This window comes from Muntiacus reevesi, chromosome 1 (genome assembly GCF_963930625.1).
Source record: "Muntiacus reevesi chromosome 1, mMunRee1.1, whole genome shotgun sequence".
Lineage (NCBI taxonomy): Eukaryota > Metazoa > Chordata > Mammalia > Artiodactyla > Cervidae > Muntiacus > Muntiacus reevesi.
In genome coordinates this window covers 78,914,923-78,935,731 of record NC_089249.1, presented here as the reverse complement: position 1 = coordinate 78,935,731, position 20,809 = coordinate 78,914,923, and the positions used below count along the sequence as shown (strand labels likewise).

General features: G+C 45.4%; 1 protein-coding gene across 2 annotated transcripts in view; it reads left to right on the top strand.

The window, feature by feature from the left end:
- The window catches only part of IL6R (interleukin 6 receptor), a 53,677-nt gene extending 43,508 nt beyond the window's left edge, over window positions 1-10,169 (top strand). The window contains exons 9-10 of one of the 2 annotated variants that reach the window (XM_065903375.1): window positions 16-103; window positions 6,367-10,169. In XM_065903375.1, coding sequence (XP_065759447.1) covers window positions 16-103; window positions 6,367-6,613 — 335 coding nt within the window. In that variant the 3' untranslated portion in view covers window positions 6,614-10,169. Of the gene's footprint in view, window positions 1-9; window positions 104-6,366 lie in introns of both variants that reach the window. The other variant, XM_065903368.1, reaches the window with a different exon arrangement.
- Window positions 10,170-20,809: the final 10,640 nt, after the last annotated feature.

The following is a 20,809-nucleotide window of genomic DNA, read 5'->3' as shown; positions in this document are numbered from 1 at the left end:
TTCCCCTCGTGCAAGATTCTACTTCGGTACCACTGCCCACGTTCCTGGTGGCTGGAGGAAGCCTGGCCTTCGGGACCCTCCTCTGCATTGGCATCATCCTGAGGTAAGAAGGGCCCCGGGGTGGCCCTGCAGCGTTATCAGGTTTCACATCTAGCTTTACCAGCGCTAGGATGGTGGCCATGGGTTGATTCCAGATATATTTTAGAGGTAGAATGGACAAGATCTGATGACAGCTTAGATGGGAAGGATGAAGGAGAGGAAGGAATCAAGTCTGACCCTCAAGTTTCTGGCTTCAGCAGGACAACCAAGTAGAAAAACAATGCTTATATGTTGGTACCACTGGGGAAACCCCAAGTGGGCAAGTTTGGGAGGCCATTCAGATCACTGCCACCAGGCAGATGGTAGTTGGGGCCATGGGAGAAGATGGGGCCAAGAATGTCATCTGTGGAGTACAACCAGAATATTGTGAAGAGGAGGAGCTGAGAAAGGGACTGAGAAGGAGTGGCCTGAGAGGGAGAAGAAGAGGCAGGAAAGCCTGGTTGTGAAAGTGTGTCTTAGACACTGAAGAAACACCTTAGGCTCTGGGATTGCAATATGAACATACCCTTCCTCTCCTAAGAGCCACAGACTAAAATGAGTAAAGTACCACTTGAGAAGCACCAGAACAGAAGTGCACGGGTAACTCCGAAGTGCCTGGCTAGACTACCTCCTTGGGGATATTCTATATTTAAAGATAAGCAGACCTAGCGGGTCACCTTTAAATGTCCTATCCTAGTGCCCTTCCCCAGTCATGGTGAGGGCTTGGTTGGTGCTCTGATCACCGTAGTGCCATGCCAAATCATTCTAGTCTCTTTCCACGCAGTCGTTGGTGTTGCCATTCATTCCCAAGCTTGCAGAGAAGTCGCCTGACACTGCTCCCAATGAATGGGCAACAAAGAAAGCTTCCAGTGTTCACGATTTTACTGCACGAACTAGCAATTTTGCATATGCTGACGCCCTAAAGGAGATGAGGCTGGGCTCTGGCTTTGGATGGTGGTTAATTCCAATGATAATATAAGGAGAGGAGAAATTCCATCCTACTTTTTTCTATTTTTCCTGTCTTTTTCCTTGTTTGTAACTTGCAAGGATTCTACCCGGTGATTGTGAGAGGTGGTCTTTGAGGTGTTTGGGAAGGAGGGGTAAGACTTTGGCAGACAGCTTTCCACGTGCTAGCTCATTGGAGTCCCACAGTGACCCCAGAATAGCTCAGCCACCAAGGTGGTCTGGGTTGGAAGATGAGGGAGGTAACAACTCAAACTGTGTTCGGGGTTGTTTTTGCTTTGATTTTTCAATGAAATAGCAAGTAAGCTGTTCCAAGGGTGTGCAGAAGATAAGGTTCTTAAAGAGTAACTCCCTAGAGGAACCGAGAACTCACTGTCTTTTATACCTTGGGCCAGAGAGGGGCCCTGCCAGCTTTCAGAGGTCTTCCTACTCCCTTCTAAGGGATTCTTTGCCTCACCTCAGGCACCTCTTCTTTCTGTACCTATATCATCTGGGTTTCAGATGGACTTTCTCATAATCCACCAGAGACCCTATAGAGCAGTGGTCCCCCACCTTTTTGGCACCAGGGACCAGTTTTGTGGAAGACAGTCATGGACCAGAGGGTAGGGGGGTGGTTTCAGGATGACTCAAGCGCATTACATTTATGTGCACTCTATTTCTATTACTATTTACATCAGCTTGACCTCAGATCATCAGGCATTAGATCACAGAGGTTGGAGACCCCTGTTCTAAGGGGTTCCTTGCCTTACCTCAGACACGTACTTCTGTGTTCTCTTTTTATTTCTGTATCATTAGGGCTTCAAAAGGTCTTTCTCATAACTCACTGCAGGTCCTGTAAATATCATGATTTTGATTTCCACTTGACAGAAAAGGAAATTAAAGCTGAAAGAAAGTAGAGTGATTGCAGCTAATAAGGGTGAGGCTAAGGTTCAAACCCACAGCTTATGCTTCTTGGATAGGGCCTTAGGGGTCATTTAGTCAAACTCCTGAACAACAGCAATGAGAGGTAAGCTGACTTGCCCAGGAACACATACTTCGTTAATAGCAGAGACAGGACAAGGACTGGTGTCCCGAGAGTGCCTGCCCACTGTGCCAGCCTGAGGTCAGCTAAGAGGTGGGCCCAGTCCTATAAGTCCACTGTTGGCCGGTGGCCCCCCAACAAGCCATGCTATCTTGCTGTGCTGTTAACTACTGGGAGAGAAGTGTTAGGCTGGGAATCGGCCACAGTGCTCATCACAGGCCTAATTTGCTAATGTGCTCATGGTGCTTGTACACTGGCTGGTTGCTACACAACCAGAGTCCCTGAAGGCACAGTGCTCTGTGCAGAGAACATAGCAGTTATTTATTTCCTAGCCTGATGAGTTTCCATCCTCCCGTATAAGGCTAATTTATTTGGAAAGAGGCCAGTTAATTTCAAACAATGAAAAATCATAGTATTGCCAAAAGTCCCCCATGTCAAGAAAAGAGTATCAATAGGGATTTTCTTGGTGGCTCAGTGGTAAAGAATCCCCCTGCCAATGCAGGAGATATGGGTTCGATCCCTGGTCCAGGAAGATCCTACATGCCACAGAGCAGCTAAGCTTGTGTACCACGACTGTTGAGCCCGTGCTCTAGAGCCTGGGAACCGCAACTATTGAGCCCAGGTACCGTAACTACTGAAGCCTACGAACCCTAGATTCTCTGCAACAAGAGAAGCACGCAGTAAGAAGCCTGTGTACTGCAACGAAGAGTAGCCCGTGCTCCCTGCAACTAGAGAAAAACTCATGCGCAGCAATGAAGACCCAGTGCGGCTAAAAAAACAATGAGTATCAAGAGATGCTGTGGGAGCGTGGGGTGCCAAAATGGTTGGGCCACCATGACCGTTGGGGTGACCAGATTATTACAGTGGATAGAATGAGAGGCAGATGGAGGCAGTAAAGCCCACCAACCGGTCCCCGTCTTTTTATTTTTAGTACATTTGTTTTGTGTCTCAAGCAAAGCACAGTATTTTCCTAAGTATTTTTCCATCAATATCAGTGACAATTTTTAAAAATTTAAGTGTGCTGTTGAAAAAGGTATACTATCTTTTTAAATGGATGTTGCAACTTCAGAGGGCCATTCTCCCCACTGTACTCCCTGTGCCCCGGTGTGCCCCCATTTATATCTATTTTATGCCATCAGGCATTGGGAAAATGGGCTTTTCAGAGCAGAGAGTTACTTTTCTGCACATTTATTTAGAATGGCTAACCCTATTAGCTGAGGACTTCCTATGTATATGCTTATGATTTAAATCATTTTGTATTGAATGTAGTGTCTCATTTCAGTATTTTAAAATCACACTCTCTCATCTCCGTGGTTAATTATAAGTGTTTTTTAGTTGCAGAACCTTTTCTTAAAACAAAATATTGCACGTGTACGTGTTCAGTTGCTTTAGTCGTGTTCGACTCTTTGTGACGCCATGGACTGTAGCCCGCCAGGTTCCTGTCCATGAAATTCTCCAGGCAAGAATACTGGAGTGGGTTGCCATGCCCTCCTCCAGGGGATCTTCCCAATCCAGGGATCAAACCCACATCTTTTGTGTGTCCTGCATTGGCAGGCGGGTTCTTTACCCACTGAGTCACCTGGGAAGCCCCAAACTAAATGTTATGAAGTCCAAATATGTAAAATAGGCAAAAGGTGGAGGTGAGGTGCAGGTGAAGTCTGGCAGCTCATCTTTTGGTTCCTTCTACCTGCCCTGCACCCTCTCCAGCCTCCAGGCTGTGCTCAGCGCCCTGCCGAGGGCAGGACAGTGCCAGGTTTGGACGGACCACAGGCCTAGAGGTTTCAAAGTCCCCTTAGTGATTTGCTGAAAAAGTCTCATTCACTCCCCAAAATATTTCAAAAGAAGAAAAGCTCACCTTTCTCAGTTACCCATCCAGTTGTTTTGAAAAAAATCTGAGGACAGAGGCTGCTTTCCATACGGGTTAAGTAATATTAATAGAAACTTTAAAAAAATTGTGAACACAGTTATTTCCTAAATATCCGGAGTTTGCTGAATACTGACAAATAGCAAAGAAGGACTGATACTGAAGCTGAAGATCCAATACTTTGGCCCTCTGATGCAAAGAGCTGACTCATTCAAAAAGACCCTGATGCTGGGAAAGATTGAGGGCAGGAGAAGAGGGTGACAGAGGATGAGATGGTTGGGTGGCATCCCTGATTCAATGGACATGAACTAGCGAAAATTCCAAGAGATGATGAGGGACAGGGAAGCCTGGTGTGCTGCAGTCCATGGGGTTGCGAAGAGTCAGACACGACCTGGGGACTGAACAACAACAAAGCAAGAAGGGAGAAAAATTACGCCTTAAGCAAAGACAGCTACTGTTAATTTTTAAAATGTAAAAGTCTGACAAACATACAGGAAAGTGCAGATGTCATATGTGTACAGTGCCATGCATTTCCACAAAGACACCCATGCAGCTGACACCCAGATCAAAAGCACTTTATGTTTAGATGAATTTTCTCCAAGTCTTTTTCCTCTGCATAGTTTCTTGTTTGTTTGTTTTGGCTGTGTGGCATGATGGTTCCCCAATCAGGGGTTGAACCTGTACCCCCTGCATAAGAAGCAGGGAGTCTTAACCACTGGACCACCAGGGTTTGTTTTTCAGAGCCATGATTGTTCTGTATCCATAACTCTGAATCCTGCCTTTTAAATGTAGCGTTAGTTATATAACATAAACACTTCTTATTATTAAAAGTTTTGGTAAACCTTACTTTCACCACTTCTGCATTAGATGTATATACCCAAGATCACTTAACCAGCCTCCCGTTATTGGGCATTTGGACTGTTGTTTTGCTTTTATAAACAAGACTGTGTTGAACATCTTTGTGCATAAAGCTTTTTCCATAGCTATGTGCTTTCCTGAGGGTATATTCCCAGAAATGGAATTCTTGGATCAGGGGGTCTGAATATTTTGAAATCCAGAGTGTAATGACTCTGTCTTCAGTTCTGTCATGCCAGAGGAGGATTCCACCCAAGAACCCAGCATAGCTCCAGTAAGCGCCCCTGCTGCGTTCTCCTCCTGTGCAGTGCCTGAATGGCAAAGCCTAAGTCACATTCTGCAGATTGTTTATTCCATTTGGATAACAGGCTAAGAGCCAATGGCATATTTGGAGCCAACTATCAATTATTTATCATAACAAGGACAGGAATAGCCTGTCGATATAAAAAGAAACCTAAGGAAAATCCCCAAACCTTGTTTTTGATGTTGGTTTCCCCTCTCCCCTCCCAGCCCTTCCTGAAGTAGCTGACGTCTGGTAGAATTGAGGGAGACCACCTTGCTCCCACTTTGGGGTCAGTGGGCAGCAAGTTAGCCTGTGACAAAGTGGGAAGCGGGGGGAAGATGGGCTGCCCCGCTCGCCTGAGGGCCCCTCAGCGAGGAGACCTGACTGTACCTTTGAAGACTGCTATCTCCATCTCATCTTCCTTTGGGCTGTCAAGTGACTCTGCTCAGTCACTGAGCCCTGGCTTTGGGCCCAGAGTGGAGCAGGGTGAGAGGAGCTGTGATCAGAGAGATGTCTATCTCCTTCCTGTTTAACACCGACTTTCCTGTCAAATGAGTCACTCGTGCCCAAGTGGTGCCCATGGCCGAGTCTGTGTGAATGTGCCAGTGTGGTGGGAGGGGACCCAGAGGTGTAGGGAAAACTGGGGACTACGAGCATATTGGAAGCCAGAAGCGAAGGAGGGCTGTTGAGGGAGCAGGACAGTCCTTTTCCCTCCCTACTGAAAGAATACTCTTTCTTTTTTTTAAGTAAGTGGATTTGGGACTGAGAAGGTGACCCGCTGGGCTGCCTCTATGGTTGTTAGTCTTTCAGTCATGTCCATGTCTAACTCTTTGCCACCCCATGGGCTGTAGTCTGCCAGGCTCCTCTGTCCATGGGATTCTCCAGGCAAGAATACTGGAGTGGGTTACCATGCCCTTCTTCAGGGGAGTCTTACCTACCCAGGAATCGAATCCAGGTCTCCTGCATTGTAGATGGATTCTTTACCATCTGAGTGGGGCAGAACAAAGAACAAATTAGGTTCTCAGGTGCTATAAAGAGGCACTCAGAACCTCAGTTTCCCCATTGGTAAATTGGATCCACCATGCAAACCTATTCCCTTGGGGTATTTTTGATAGCTCTTCAGAGGATTATGTAGTTCCTGGTGACAAAAAGCAGCCAATGAATAAATAGCTATCAGTCCTTGGAGCTGAGACCCAAGAGCGCCAGCCCACCAGGGCAGCCAGCTGCTGGTGTTTTTCTCTTGGGTTTATCACAGCAGGAACTCACCATTTGCATGGTTTGTCTTTGTGTGTCTGTGTGAAGGTTCAAGAAGACGGGGAAACTGCAGGCTCTGAAAGAAGGCAAGACGAGTGCACACCCGCTGTATTCTTTGGGCCAGCTGGTCCCTGAGAGGCCCAAGCCCACCCCGGCGCTCGTTCCTCTCATCTCCCCACCCGTGTCTCCCAGCAGCCTTGAATCTGACAACACATCGAGGAACAGCCGGCCGGATGCCAAGGGCCCCGGGAGCCCTTTTGACGTCAGCAACAGAGACTACTTCTTCCCCAGATAATGGGGAGGCCTAGCAGCCTGGGGTGTCAGGTCCCTAGACTGTGTGGATGCTGAAACAGACTGGCTTAGCACAAATCGCTCCTCACTGCCATGCCAGCTTATCTCAGGTACTTGGGGCCTCTGGCTTCACCTTTTCAGAAGCGCCTCACAGAAAATTCTACGCTGGGTGAAAAAAAAGATTTGCTGTGTTGGTTGAATTTTGAATCACCCTGACCCCAATGCGCTGATTACACGGTGAGAGTGAACTCAGGCCCCCGTGAAGAGACTGGTGTCAAGACTCTACTGGCCGGCCACTCAGGTGGGCAGAGCTGGGTGATTGGGGAGGCTTGGCACTGCCCCCCGGGCTTGGTGTGGACGAGCCGCTGGCCACCCGCACACCCCCGCCCGCCACCAGGAGCTGCAGCCTAAGACGGGTGGGATGGATTTCCAGCCAAAGACCCCCCGAGTCGCTTATGTCTTGACCCACCGCGTGGTTTTCTCTTCTAGCTCAAACTCATGAAACCCAAGTGCCTTCGAAATTCCGTTTTTTCTAGGCCTGAGTATGGGGGAAGCTCTCTTCTGCTTTTCTTTCCCTGCAGCTGAGGTGGGGGCAGATAGTATCTCAGGGTCTGATGGTTTGAAATGGAATTATAATTAGTTCCTCATCAGCATTTTCTGAATGTGAACGTTCGTCCTAGGCACTTGCTGAAGCAAGTGCGCTGGCTCGATCTCCCTTTTTGGATCCCAGGACTTCAGGAGAGAAGCCGAGAGGAAGGAGGGGAGTGGGGCAGGGTCTCCAAGCTTATCTGTAGTAGCATTGCTGAGGGGGACCGAGGCCTCTGCACACCGTCTCCCCACTTCCCCGGCTCCCCAGAAGGAGAACTGGCATCAGGGAGGCTTCTGCCAGTTGTGAAATCAACATTGCCTTGCTCTAGCTTTGTTTATTTTGTTTTCAACTGAGCCTGAGTAACCAGGGAAGATAATATTTATGCAAAAATACAAAAGAACCTGGCAAGAACGGGTTTTAATTTGGTTTTTAAAGAACTGCTGACTCTTTTATCTTCAGAAGGTAGAGCATCCAGTATTAGTCGAGAGTCAGTAGATAAATGACGGGGGAAAGGCACAATGACTTTGTTTAGCGCAAAACTCAATCAAGTGACAAAGGAGGAGAAAAGGTTTTCCCCTATAAGAGAAGAGATTCTGTTTTCATTCTAAATTTTGTTTTTGCCTTAAAAAGTGGGAAAGAAAAAGGAGAAAAAACAACTCTGTCCCTTTTCTAATTTAGCGGAAAAGGCAGCTTGTTACTACTCCCCCAGGCGGTCGAGAAGGAAATGGTGTCCAGCTCCCAGGTCACAGTGCTGGGAAGCCAGCCTCCCACGATTACTCAGCAGGTCAGCTGAAAATCCCCACCACTGAAAGCCACGAATCCTCCGGTATCAGACAAGGTTCATTAAAAAAAAAAAAAACTAACCTTGATGCCTTCCTCTTTAGTTAGTTCCCTGAATGTGATTCAGTTCAGCTAGTATTGAAGCACCGACTGAACGTCTAGCCATGACACTGCACCAACCACTGCACTGCGCTTTTCTGTCTAGGCTTTGAAAATTCAGTGAAGTTAGTGGTTACCCAGACAAGCACCCTCAAGTATCCTGGGAAGTCCCAGAAAGAAGCTGTGATTAAAATCAGTTGTATAACCCACCACTAAAAATTTACCAGACCACAACACTTTTCTAGCAGTCTCCCGTTTTAGAAGAAGAGCCACCAGCACCAGACAGGTGGAAAAAGGACAGAAATGATCATGTTTTGTTTACTGTTTGCCAGGCTCAAACTGTTATGACGTTGGGCTACATGGTGACTTTCATTGCTGGCTTTGGCTGTAAATTTCAGACTCTGTTGCTGCCTTTGGCAACTAATCTGAAGTTGACAGAAGTGAGGCAGGTGGTTTTGTTTTGTTTTTCTCTCAAGTTTTCTTGACCGAGACCAGCAAAAATGCTGTTAAAGGGAAATATAGAAAATGAGAATCTGCATGAGATAGGATGATTCTCTGCCCACAGTTAACTCTTGACAAAGTTTTACCCACGTGTAATATTAGCAGAGCCAGGCAGCGGTGCTGGTGGAAGATGTGAAATCCAGATAGCTCATGACTGCTGAGAGCTAGGCAGCTTTGATCTCCAAATTGTTATTGCTTTCATTATTATTTGAACGGAACTGCCTTTTTTTTTTTTTTAATGTAAAAGTTTTTTTTTCCCCTTTATTTTTTTATAAGCTAGTATAGATGAAGGAAAAATGTTTGTCTTCTCTTGCTTGGTGTACATAGGTATACACCCTAAGCTCTCTCTGTCTTTGAATCTATGGTCAGTGAACGTGTGTTTCAATTCACAGGTCATTCTTACCTGTGTTTCTGAAGCACAAGTGTGATGCTATTCACCTAATACCTGTAGCAATCTGCTACACAGCCAGAAGGAAATGTTAGCCCAGCGACAATTTTTTATTACAGATGGACAGCTTATCCTGCTGGGTGGGAAACATTGAAAATATGCTAGTTCAGGGTTTCAGTTAAAGTGGTCATTAATTCTTCTAGCATTAATGAAAAAAAATTTTTGTTTGTTAAGTGTCGAGGAAGTAGCATTGACTGTTTCTGCAAAGCCTTCGGTAACTCTGAAAGCTCTTTGCCCTGATGGAGCCTTGCCCTTGGCAGTTTCTTTGCCAGGCTCTGGGCTCACCCCAGTCTCTGTCATTTGTCTGCTGTCCCCGAGGGAAGGAAACACTATCACAAGGGGTGGAATCTGCTCCTGGAACAGATTGGGAGCCCACCTGGTGGGGAGCAGAGCTCGGCTCAGCAGAGCTCAGTGGGGCAGACTGGGGTGGTCATGGTTTGTGGGTTTTCTGTAGAATGTTCAGGAATGTCTTGCCTGGCTGCTTTGGTCCTGGGCTATATCGCTTCATCAAAGACACTTAAGATTGCCCCAGTTGGGGAGGAGTCTGACACCCAGCTCCAGATTGAGTTGGTAAGAAATTTCTTAATTTGGAGAAGCAGTGGCAACTGGTGGTCCCTGGGAGCATGAGCCTGGATCCCAGCCTCCCATGCAGCAGTTGGCAGCGGGGCTTTTGCCAAGCTGGCTCCACTTCTGTGCCAGACACTCCCGAGCATCCCCTAAAGGTCCTTCTAGCATCATGTCCTCCGTGTAGCCTGGCTCCAGCGCTAGCAAGTTTCTATGGCAACCTTAATGATGATTAAGGAACATTGTCAGATGTATGAACATATGCTCAAATGCAGATCTACTTCAGAAGCAAAGGATTGGAACAGCATGTAGCAAGGCTGTTAATAGAGAAACCGTATTTGGATGGAGAGCACACATCTGTTAAATAGAATACCTCAACTTTATTTTTTTCTGGAGAGAAATAATAGTTTTAAGTTTTTGTTTTTTTTTTACCTAATTATCTGAAATCAAATACCAAAGGCTGGTGATGTCTGTATATGGGGCAAAGGGTCAGTATAATTTTTTTCAGTGTTTTTTCTTTTTACCAGCTATTTTGCATTTAAAATGAAAACTGTAAATGTTTGAAATAAATAAGTTCTAAAAAATATGCCTGGGAGATAATGATGCTTTGACGCCTGGGTCCTTTCAAGGAAAGACTTGCATGGTTACTCGGGGAAAGGGGTGAGAAAACTTGGATTTAAAGTCAAGGAGAACCATTTGGGGGTGAGCTTTTCCTTAATGCAGGATTAAATTACCTCTGGAAAAAAATCAGGTGAGTTTAAGAAATAAGTTGCAGTTTCTCAAAGACTTTCATTTTGAAAGTTATTTCCCCAAATGAGCCCTGGGGTTTCTGGAAAGGGCGTAGGTGCTTCGGCCTTTTTTACATCATTATCAGGTGATGGACCTAGGGGGAAGGAAAAGGGAGGGCCATTATTCATCAGAAGACTGTTTATTGAACAGGGGTTGTTAACGGAATCACAAGTCAACCCTGAACCTCTCCATCATCAGGCTGCATCTGTCCCCTATTGAAAAGGATCCTCCATAGGAAACCTTGGGACGCTGCCATCCCACATCTTCCAAACAGAGGAAAGCCTTCATGTGGATGCTCTGTGGATAAGAGTTGCTGTGTAAACAGTTCAGGGCTGGGGAGGAGGAAACTGCATGGAAACCTGGAAATTGTGTAACTCAGACCGAAAACTGAAGTGCCAGGCCCCGCTGCGCGGCCCACCCCCCGCCCCCAGGGAATCAGAAGAAAGCCACACGACCGACCACACCTATGGGGCCCATCGACTCCTTGAAGATGCACAGTTTCTTGCGAGGTTGGTCCCTGTCTAGCAGAAAGTGACACAGGAAACAGATGTCCCATAGTGGCTTGGCTGTTTGGGCCCCATAGAGGGGTGTGGGAGTCAGTGTAAGGAGCAGGAAATGGAAGAGGGTGGCCCCCCCACCCTTCACCGCATCACTGTTAGGATGGTAAGGCTACGATGCTCTTTCTGGAAGAGAGAAATGAGAGAGCAGATGGGGGATCCTGTAGAGGATGGCAAGGAACATTCAGTTACTGGAACGACCACTAAGGAAAGCGCGTTCCTTATTTTTTGATGCAGAAGGACACCAAAACTTCCCTCATGTCTGTGAGAAGCGCAGGCCAGAGGCAGGAGACATGGTTCCTTCTTGCATAGCAGAAGTGTGCTGTTGAAAGGCCTTAAACTGGTCCGAGCAGTGTCCGAGGGCTGGACAGGGCCTGGCAGCCTCTCGGGCAGAGTGGTGGCCAGGTGGACTGGCTGGGTGAGCTGACTGAGTGGCCATCAGTAAGCAGTCCTGAGCAGGGCAGCCAGCGCTACACGATCCTTCAAATACTGACCACCCCCTGGTCTCTGCAAAACTTCTGGTCTTCTTGCTGATGTGTGTTACTTAAAACAACCTTAGAACAACCTTAGCCACATCTTATTTCACACCAGCAATTTTCAGTGACTATCCAAAACGTGAATACAATGAGATTTCTCAGTAAGATCCCGGAACACTTGCACTATGGGCATATGCGGTATTCAATTAGGCTGTTTCTTTTTCTCAGGTAACTTCAAAATGCTTAGTAAGGCTATCAAATGTCCGCAAAGAAAATAGCTTATCGTGTGATGAGAAGCTGCATTTTACTTTTTTTGAAAAATTTGGTTTTTTGAAGTATAGTTGATTTGCAACGATGTATTAATTTTTACTGTACAGCAAAGTGGTTCAGTTATATATACACACATTCTTTTTCATTTTCTTTTCCATTATGGTTTATTACAGGATATTGAATATAATTTCCTGTGCTGTACAGTCAGACCTTGTTGTCTATCCATTCTATATATATATTAATAATAGTTTGCTTCTGGGAATCCCCTGATGGACCCTGATGGTCCCGTGATTTCACTGTGGAGGACCCAGGTTGGGGAACTAAGATGCTTATTCCAAACTCCCAATCCTTCCTTCCCCCCAACCTTCCCCTTTGGCAACCACAAGTCCATTTTAATATTTCATTATGATTTTTTTAAAGAATGAAATTTATCGGGAGGACAGTTGAATTCTATTTTGTCTTTTATTTAATTAATTTCGGGGGCCATGCTGTGCGACATGTAAGGTCTTAGGGCCCCGACAGGGATTGAACCCTACTTTGGCAGCTGCACACAATCTTAACCACAGGGGTAACAGGGGAGTCCCCTATTTTGGTTTTTAAATGCATGTGCTGAACAATGAGGGTTCTGAAAGGATGAAATGCCCCACTCAGTGTAACTGGGACATTCTGGGGTCTGTCCCCGGTGACTGAGGAAGGGAGGGGGGACAGGTAGAGGACTGCGTCAGCAGCTCGCGCCCGTGTGGCCAGCACGCTCATTGCCTTGCAGAGCACAGGTACAGAAGGTGGACCCTGGAGTGTCCACAACCGGCAGGGATTCCAGATCAGCCTGAAGAAGGTGGTGATGGACCGCGAGGGTGGCTGCGGACCCTGATTGTTTCTATGAGGAGGCGGGTGCTTTGGGGTCTCAGATTTTAGTCGATTCTGTCTGTGGATGGGTCCAGGAATTACAAGAAGCTTAGGCTTCAACCCCGGACCCTCCAGATCACAAAAGTGAGTATGTGTTTACGTGAGTGTAAGGTTCTCAGTTTCTCCTGCCATGCCACCAGCTCCGAGGGGCTCTGTGAGGGAGACTGCAGCGTGGGAGGTGAGGTTCTATGGCCTCACGTTACTGGGGGCCTAAGCAGGCAACAAAACCTGTGGACAGCAAAGAGCTACACCACTGGCCCTGCTGGTTATCCAGAAGGTCACCGTCCCTTTTCAGTCGAGATGGCATATTAAGATTAGCTAATAGTAACAACAGCCGTTTATGGACCCTCCCCATGTGCTTCACAAATAGGATATTCTCTCTCATCCTAATGAGAGGTTAATGTTTTCACCTGTTTACAGATGCACCTACAGAGGCTCATATCAGTGAACATAGTGGTCTAAGACTCCTGAGCTGGGTAAGAGGCTGAACTAGACCCTAAACCTGGGTCTGCTTGACCCCAAGCCAGTGCTCTTTCCCTTGCTGTGTGGCCCCTCAGCCCCTGGTGACAGCCAGGATGGGCCTAACTTTCCACCCCCTTTCCCAGGCTAGGTGCTCTTTCCCCCCGTGCTGGGTGGGGGCCTGGCCCACTCACCCTCACAGGGAGATGGACCTGGAGTCTTCCTTTGGTTTATCACACGTATCAGTGCGGAAGCCGAGACCCTGGGAGTCTGAGCTATGACGGTGTGTCCCTGAGGCCACCAGACCTCAGCGATGCTCGAAAAATAGGATCCACAGAGAAGGTGGGCCGCAGAGGCGGGGCAGCAAATAGCTCCTTACGGTTAGTGATCCTTCATCGGAAACCAAACCACTTCCCCTCCTACTGTATCAGTCCCGTATCTATTCCTCTGAACTCTGAGTGATTGATCTGGTGTTCTGTTGCTTCCTTGGTGTATATTTTAATGTTGTTTGTTGTTTAGTCGCTAAGTCATGACTAACTCTTCAAGATCCCCTGGACTCTAGCCCACCAGGCTCCTCTGTCCATGGGATTTCCCAGGCAAGAATACTAGAATGGGTTGCCATTTGCTTCTCCAGGGATCTTCCGGATCCAGGGATCAAACCCTCTTCTCTTGCATCTCCTGCATTGGCTGGCAGATTCTTTACTGCTGTGCCACCAATACTTGAATGAATTTCCTTGAAATCCCCAAACTGTGCTTTATTTATGGCATGGGAACTTTACTATGTCCACTGAGAAAGGGTGAATGATCACCACAGTCGAAGAGGTGGTTCTCTCTGGGCTGAGTCCTTCAGGGGATGTTTACTCCATCACCATGCCAGGATGTAAGAGGAACCAATCCCTCCCCAAAGATGCTGTCAGTTCACTCACTGAGCCAGGAAATCAGGGAACAAATGCCCTTGCTGTCTCCAGGAGCCAAGTGACTAATCTGGTATAGGGAGTCAGGGAAGGAAGGGACAGGGAAAGTGAAAACAGAGGAGGGTTCCAGGTGGAAGGGGTGGCCTAGAGAGGCTGATGGTGCAGCGCCTGGGGAGAGACCTGCCTTGGACATGCAATGTGGAGAGAAATTTTTCGACATTCTAAGAGCATTAGGAAGCTGCTGGAGACCAGATTTGCTCCTTCTTTTTCTTTTATGCATATTAAATTTTTTTTTATTGAGTCTGTATGTTTTTACAGTTAGAAAGCTTTTCACTAAACCATTATAATCCCTCTATTTTGGAATAGTGCAACCAGGTTGGGCTGCCTATAAAAAATTGTTAATTAAAAAGTGCAAGAAGTAGGTGGGGATCATAGATGAAGTAAAACTATGAGACAGTAACTGTTAAAGTTGAGTAAAGGTACAGAATGGTTCATTATACGAATCTTTTAAAAGCGCTGACATTCTCCATTTTAAATGTGCAAGGACTTTAGGGGTAATGCTTCACTTGCAGACATACCATTTAAAATAATGCAAATAGGGACTTCCCTGCTGGTGCAGTGGATAAGAGTCCACCTGCCAATGGAGGGGACACGGGTTCGATCCCTGGTCAGGGAAGATTCCAGATGCCTCAGAGCAACTAAGCCTGTGCCACAACTACTGAGCCCCCACTCTAGAGCTAGCAAGCCGAAACTAATGAGGCCCCCACGCTCCACAACTACTGAAGCCGGTATGCCTAGAGCCTGTGCTCAGTAAGAGAAGCCCCACCTCACTGCAATTAGAGAAAACCCTAGTGCATGCAACAACAAAGACCCAGAGCAACCACAAAAAAAAAAAAGAAAAAATCAAAAATGAATACAAACACATCTTCCTTAACTATCTTTTAATGTAAACCACAATTCTCACTTGTTCACAGTATACTGGTTGATACTTTGACTACTTGGCTTCGGTTTTTTGTTTTATTGAAGTATAGTTGATTTACAATATTGTGTTGGTTTCAGGTATTCAGCAAAGTGACTCAGTTTTATATATACATATATTTTTTCTTTTCCATTAGAGGTTATTATGAGATATTGAATATAATGCCCTGTGCTATATAGTAGGTCCTTATTGTTTGTCTCTTTTATATATAGCAATGTGTATGACTATTATATATAAGATAGATATTAACATCCTAAACTCTTAATTTACCCCTCTACTCCCCCCATTGGCTTTTGTGTGCACAGGTAATATCTCTTTCCCTTAGTTCATCCAAACTGGTAATCTTGTTTATTTATACACATAAATCAGAAAGCAGTAGGAACAATGTAAATCAATGAAGTCAGAACACACCTTCACACCATACACAAAAATAAACTCAGAATGGCTTAAAGAAGCCAATAGGAATCATTGAAAAAAATGTCATGTAGGAAGTGTTTTAAATTTGAATTGAGATGGAAACAGTGACTCAACGAATGATTCACGACACGGGGGAAGTCATCCTGGTGCTACTTGTGGATTCTGGGAATGATCATCCCCATGGCTCAGAGTGAGTCTCCTTAATGTATAATTACATGTTCATTATCAGAGCTTAAATTGTCCTGGAGGACTTCAGGCTACCAGATCCGTAGGTGGAGCCTCTCTCAAGCAGGCAAAGAATGCCCAAGCCCAGGACGTGACCCATCAGACCCAGCACAGGGTGGTCCAGGAGGTGGACCTAATCCCCACTTCTCCCACCTGTGTCCATGTGGCTCATCTGTGGGGAGAGAACTCACTGATCACCTGTGATAACCTGGATGTCCAGTCTGCTAGGAGCATTTTCAGTGTAAGATAATAGAGACTGGAATTTTTTTTAAACTGAGGTAGAAGACATAAAGAGGGGGGCATGGCAACCCACTCCAGTATTCTTGCTTAGAGAATCCCATGGACAGAGAGGCTGGGTGGGCTAGAGTCCACGAGGTTGAAAAGAGTCAGACACGACCGAGGCAACTTAGCATGCGTGCAAAAGACATAAAATTTGTGTTAAGTACATTCATATTGTTGTGTAAAAAACCTCTAGAATCTTGCAAAACTGAGAATTTATACCATTAAACAACAGCTTCCACATCTCCCCTCCCCCCCAGGCCTTGGCAATCACCATTCTATTTTTTGTCTCCATAAATTTGACTACTTTCAGTTCAGTTTAGTTCAGTCGCTTACTCGTGTCCGACTCTTTGTGACCCCATGGACTGCGGCACGCCAGGCCTCCCTGTCCATCGCCAGCTCCCGGAGTTTACTCAAACTCATGTCCATTGAGTCGGTGATGCCATCCAACCGTCTCATCCTCTGTCGTCCTTTTCTCTTCCTGCCTTCAATCTTTCCCAGCATCAGGATCTTTTCAAATGAGTCAGCTCTTTGCATCAGGTGGCAAAGTATTAGAGTTTCAGCTTCAACATCAGTTCTTCCAATGAACACCCAGGACTGATTTCCTTTAGAATGGACTAATTGGATCTCCTTGCAGTCCAAGTTACTCTCAAGAGTCTTCTCCAACACCACAGTTCAAAAGCATCAATTCTTCAGTGCTAGGTACCTCATATAATTGGAGTCACACTGTATTTGTCTTCTTGTGTCTAGCTTAGCATAATGTCCTCTAGGTTCATTCATATTGTAGCATGTGTTGAAATTTCCTTCCTTTTTCAGGCTCAGTAATATTTCATTGTACATATATACACTGCATTTTGTTTATCCACTCATCCACCCATGGACGTTTGTGTTGCTTCCTCTTCTTGACTTTTTTGACCTTTCTTTTTTTTTAAACTTTATTTTTCACTTGCTAAGTAACACCGGTTGGCTACTTTGTTACTCTTTGCCTCATTAGTCAAAGGTGAGGAATTCCAGGTATACTCTCTGAAAGGGAAGGGAAGTACATACATACCTTGGGGATATTGCAGGTTTGGATCTAGACCATTGCAATAAAGCAAATATCACAGAAAAGCAAACCATGTGTATTTTTGGTTGACCAGCGCATATAAAACTTATGTTTATACTATACTGTAGTCTTTTAAGTGTGCAATAGCATTATGTCTAAAATGTACATACATTAATTAAAAAACACTTTTTTGTTGAAAAATGCTAACCATTATCTGAGCCTTCAGTGAGTTGTACAGTCTTTGCTTGTGGAGGGTCTCGGCTTGATGTTGATGGTGCTACCTGATTAGGGTGGTGGTTGCTGAAGGTTGGAGTGGTGGTGGCAATTTCCTAAAATGAGACAACAATGAAGTTTGCCACATTGATTGACTCATCCTTTCATGAAAGATTTCTCTGTAGCATGCAACGTTGTTTGATAGCTTTTTACCCACAGTAGACCTTTCTTTCAAAATTGGAGTCAGTCCTTTCAAATCCTGCTATTGGCTTATCAACTAAGTTTACGTAATATTATAAATCCTTTGCTGTCATTTCAACAATCATCGCAGCTTCCTTGCCAGGAGTAGAAAAAACATCTACACCTGAAGAAACTAACTTCTCTGCTCATTCATAAAAAGCATCTCATCATCCATCAAAGTTTAAAAAAAAAGTTTTATCAAAGTTTTATCATAAGATTGTAGCAATTCAGTCATACATTCAGACCCCAATTCTAATTCTAGTTCTCTTGCTATTTCTACCACATCTGCAGTTACTTCCTCCCCTAAGTCTTGAGCCCTTCAAAGTCATCCATGAGGGTCTGAATTCACTTCTTCCAACTGTTGTTAATGTTGATATTTTGACCTCTTCCCTCAAACCACGAATGTTCTTACTGGCAAGAAGACTTATGAATCCTTTTTAAAAGGTTTCCAATTTCCTTTGCCCAGACCCATCAGAGGAATCACTATCTATGACAGCTAGAGTCTTATGAAATGCATTTCTTAAAGACAAAGACTTGAAAGTTGAAATCACTCCTTGAACCATGGGCTGCAGAATGGGTGTTGTGCTCTCCGGCGGAAAAACAACACTAATCTCACTGCACATCTCGACCAGAGCTCTTGGGTGACCCGGTGCATTGTCAGTGAGCAGTAATATTTTGAAAGGTATCTTTTTTCCTGGGCAGATCTCAACCGTGGGTTTAAAATATTCACTAAACAATGTTGTAAACAGATGACTGTCATCAGGCTTTGTTGTTCCATTTATAGAGGAGGGGCAGAGTGGATTTAGCATAATTCTTAAGGCCCTTAGGGTTTTTGGAATGGTAAATGAGCATCAGCTTCAAGTTACCAGCTGCATTAACCCCCAACAAGAGTCAGCCTGTCCTTCAAAGATCTTAATCCAGGCATTGACTTCTCCTCTCTAGCTATGAAAGTTCTAGATGGCATTTTCTTCCAAAGGAAGACTGTTTTATCTACACGGGAAATTTGTTGTTTATAGTGTAGCCACCTTCATTAGATCTTAGCTAGATCTTCTGGATAGCTTTCTGTAGCTTCTACATCAACACGCGCTGCTTCATCTTGTACTTTGATGTACTAGAGATAGCTTCTCTTCTTAAACCCCATAAGCCAATCTCTGCTAGTTTCAAATTTTTCTTCTGCTTTCTGCAGCTTCATCACTTCTCTCAGCCTTCACAGAACTGAAGACAGCTCTGGATGAGGCTTTCACTTAAGAGGATGTGGTGGCTGGTGTGGTCTTTTATCCAGACCACTCAAGCTTTCTCTGTATCAACAATAGGCCTGTTTAATTTTATCATTTGTTTGTTCACTGGAGTAACACTTTCTTTCAAGAACTCTTCCTTTGCATTCACAGCTTGGCTAACTGGTGCAAGAGGACTAGATTTTGGCTTATCTCAGCTTTAGGTGTGCCTTCCTCACTAAGCTTAATCATTTCTAGCTCTTGACTTAAAGTGAGAGACTTCCTTTCACTTCAACTCTTAAGAGTTCATCGTAAGGTTACTATTAGGCCTAATTTCAACATCGCTGTATTTAGGGGAAGTGTGAGGTCTGAGCGGGTGATGGGGGGGATGGCTAGCCAGTGGAGCAGTCATAACACACAGTGAAGTCAAAGTGTTAGTTGTTCAGTCATGTCTGACTCTTTGGGACCCTATGGACTATAGCATGCTAAGCTCCTCTGTCCATGGAATCCTCCAGACAAGAATACTGGAGTGGGTAGCCATTCCCTTCTCTAGGGGATCTTCCCAACCCAGGGATTGAACGCAGGTCTCCCAAATTCCAGGCAGATTCTTTGCCATCTCAGCCACCAGGGAAGGCCCAGAATACACCATATTTATTTTAAAAAATATAAAAAAATAATCGTTGGCTGCACTGGGTCTTGGTTGCTGCATGAAGGCTCTAGCTTGTTTCGGTGAGTGGGGGCTTCTCTCTAGTTGTGGTGCGCAGGCTTCTCACTGCGGTGGTTTCTCTTGTTGCGGAGCACAGGCTCCAGGTGCTCAGGCTTCAGTAATTGTGGTTCGTGGGCTTAGTTGACCTATGGCATGTGGAATTTTCCTGGTCAAACCCGTGTCCCCTGCTTTGGCAGGCAGATTCTTAACCACTTCTCACCAGGAAAGTCCAACATTTATTAAGTTCACTGTCTTATATAGGCATGGTTCATGGCACCGGCAAAGAATCACAATTGTAATGTCCAACATTACTTATCATCACAACAAATAGAATGAACAGCTTTGAAGTACTGAAAACCACCAAAATGTGACACAGAGACAGGAATTGAGAGGATGCTGTCGGAAAAATAGCACCAAGACTGCCATAAACCTTTGGCTTGTAAAGATCGCAGTATTTGTGAAGCACAGTAACATGTCTGTCTAGGTCGAGCAATTAAGAGCCACTCCGGAATTAGACCTGGACTGCAGTATCAGTTTAGTTCAGTTGCTCAGTCATGTCCAACTCTTTGTGACCCCATGAACCGCAGCACGCCAAGCCTCCCTGTCCATCACCAACTCCCGGAGTTTACCCAAACTCATTTTCATTGAGTCAGTCATACCATCCAACCATCTCATCCGCTGTCGTCCCCTTCTCTTCCTGCCTTCAATCTTTCCCAGCATCAGGGTCTTTTCAAATGAGTCAGCTCTTCGCATCAGGTGGCCAAAGTATTGGAGTTTTAGCTTCAGCATCAGTCCTTCCAATGAACACCCAGGACTGATTTCCTCTAGGATGGACTGGTTGGATCTCCTTGCAGTCCAAGGAACTCTCAAGAGTCTTCTCCAACACCACAGTTCAAAAGCATCAATTCTTCGTGATATTAAGTGATAGTACGGGCTATCACTTACTACGTGACTGATCCAGTGTTTATCTGAAAAACGAGGCTACGACCTGGTCCACTGCCTTGTGGAGGACTGGAGCGGAATAAGAGGATGGTAAGCATTTGTTCAGGAGCACACCTGGTGTACAGCAGGAGTTTATTCTCATTACTTACACCTCGGCCTTTCACAGGGTCAGCATCCAAGCTCAACAGACCAAACCCTGGGCTGTTGGAAACAATGTGTTCAACTTGATTTCTGAAAACAAGTACTCAATTGCTCTGGTGACTGGGGGAGGTGAATATTTCTCAACTCAAACTTCCTTTTCTGTTAACACAGATGGGAAAAAACAATGAGCACTTATACCACCTGGTGGCAATTTATAAAAATGTTCAATGGAAATGCAGACTTTGACACCCTTCTTCTAGAATCTCAAATGAATTTGTGTTTCTAAAGAGTTTGCTTCCAATGGCAGCTCTCAGCCATGGCTGGGTGTGGAAATCACCTGGAAGAGGGTGAAAAACAGATTCACAACAGACTACAGCGCCACGTCCCACAGATGGGCTGGGGGCATGAGTGTGAACAACAAAGATGAAAAACAAAAGTAAAGCCACA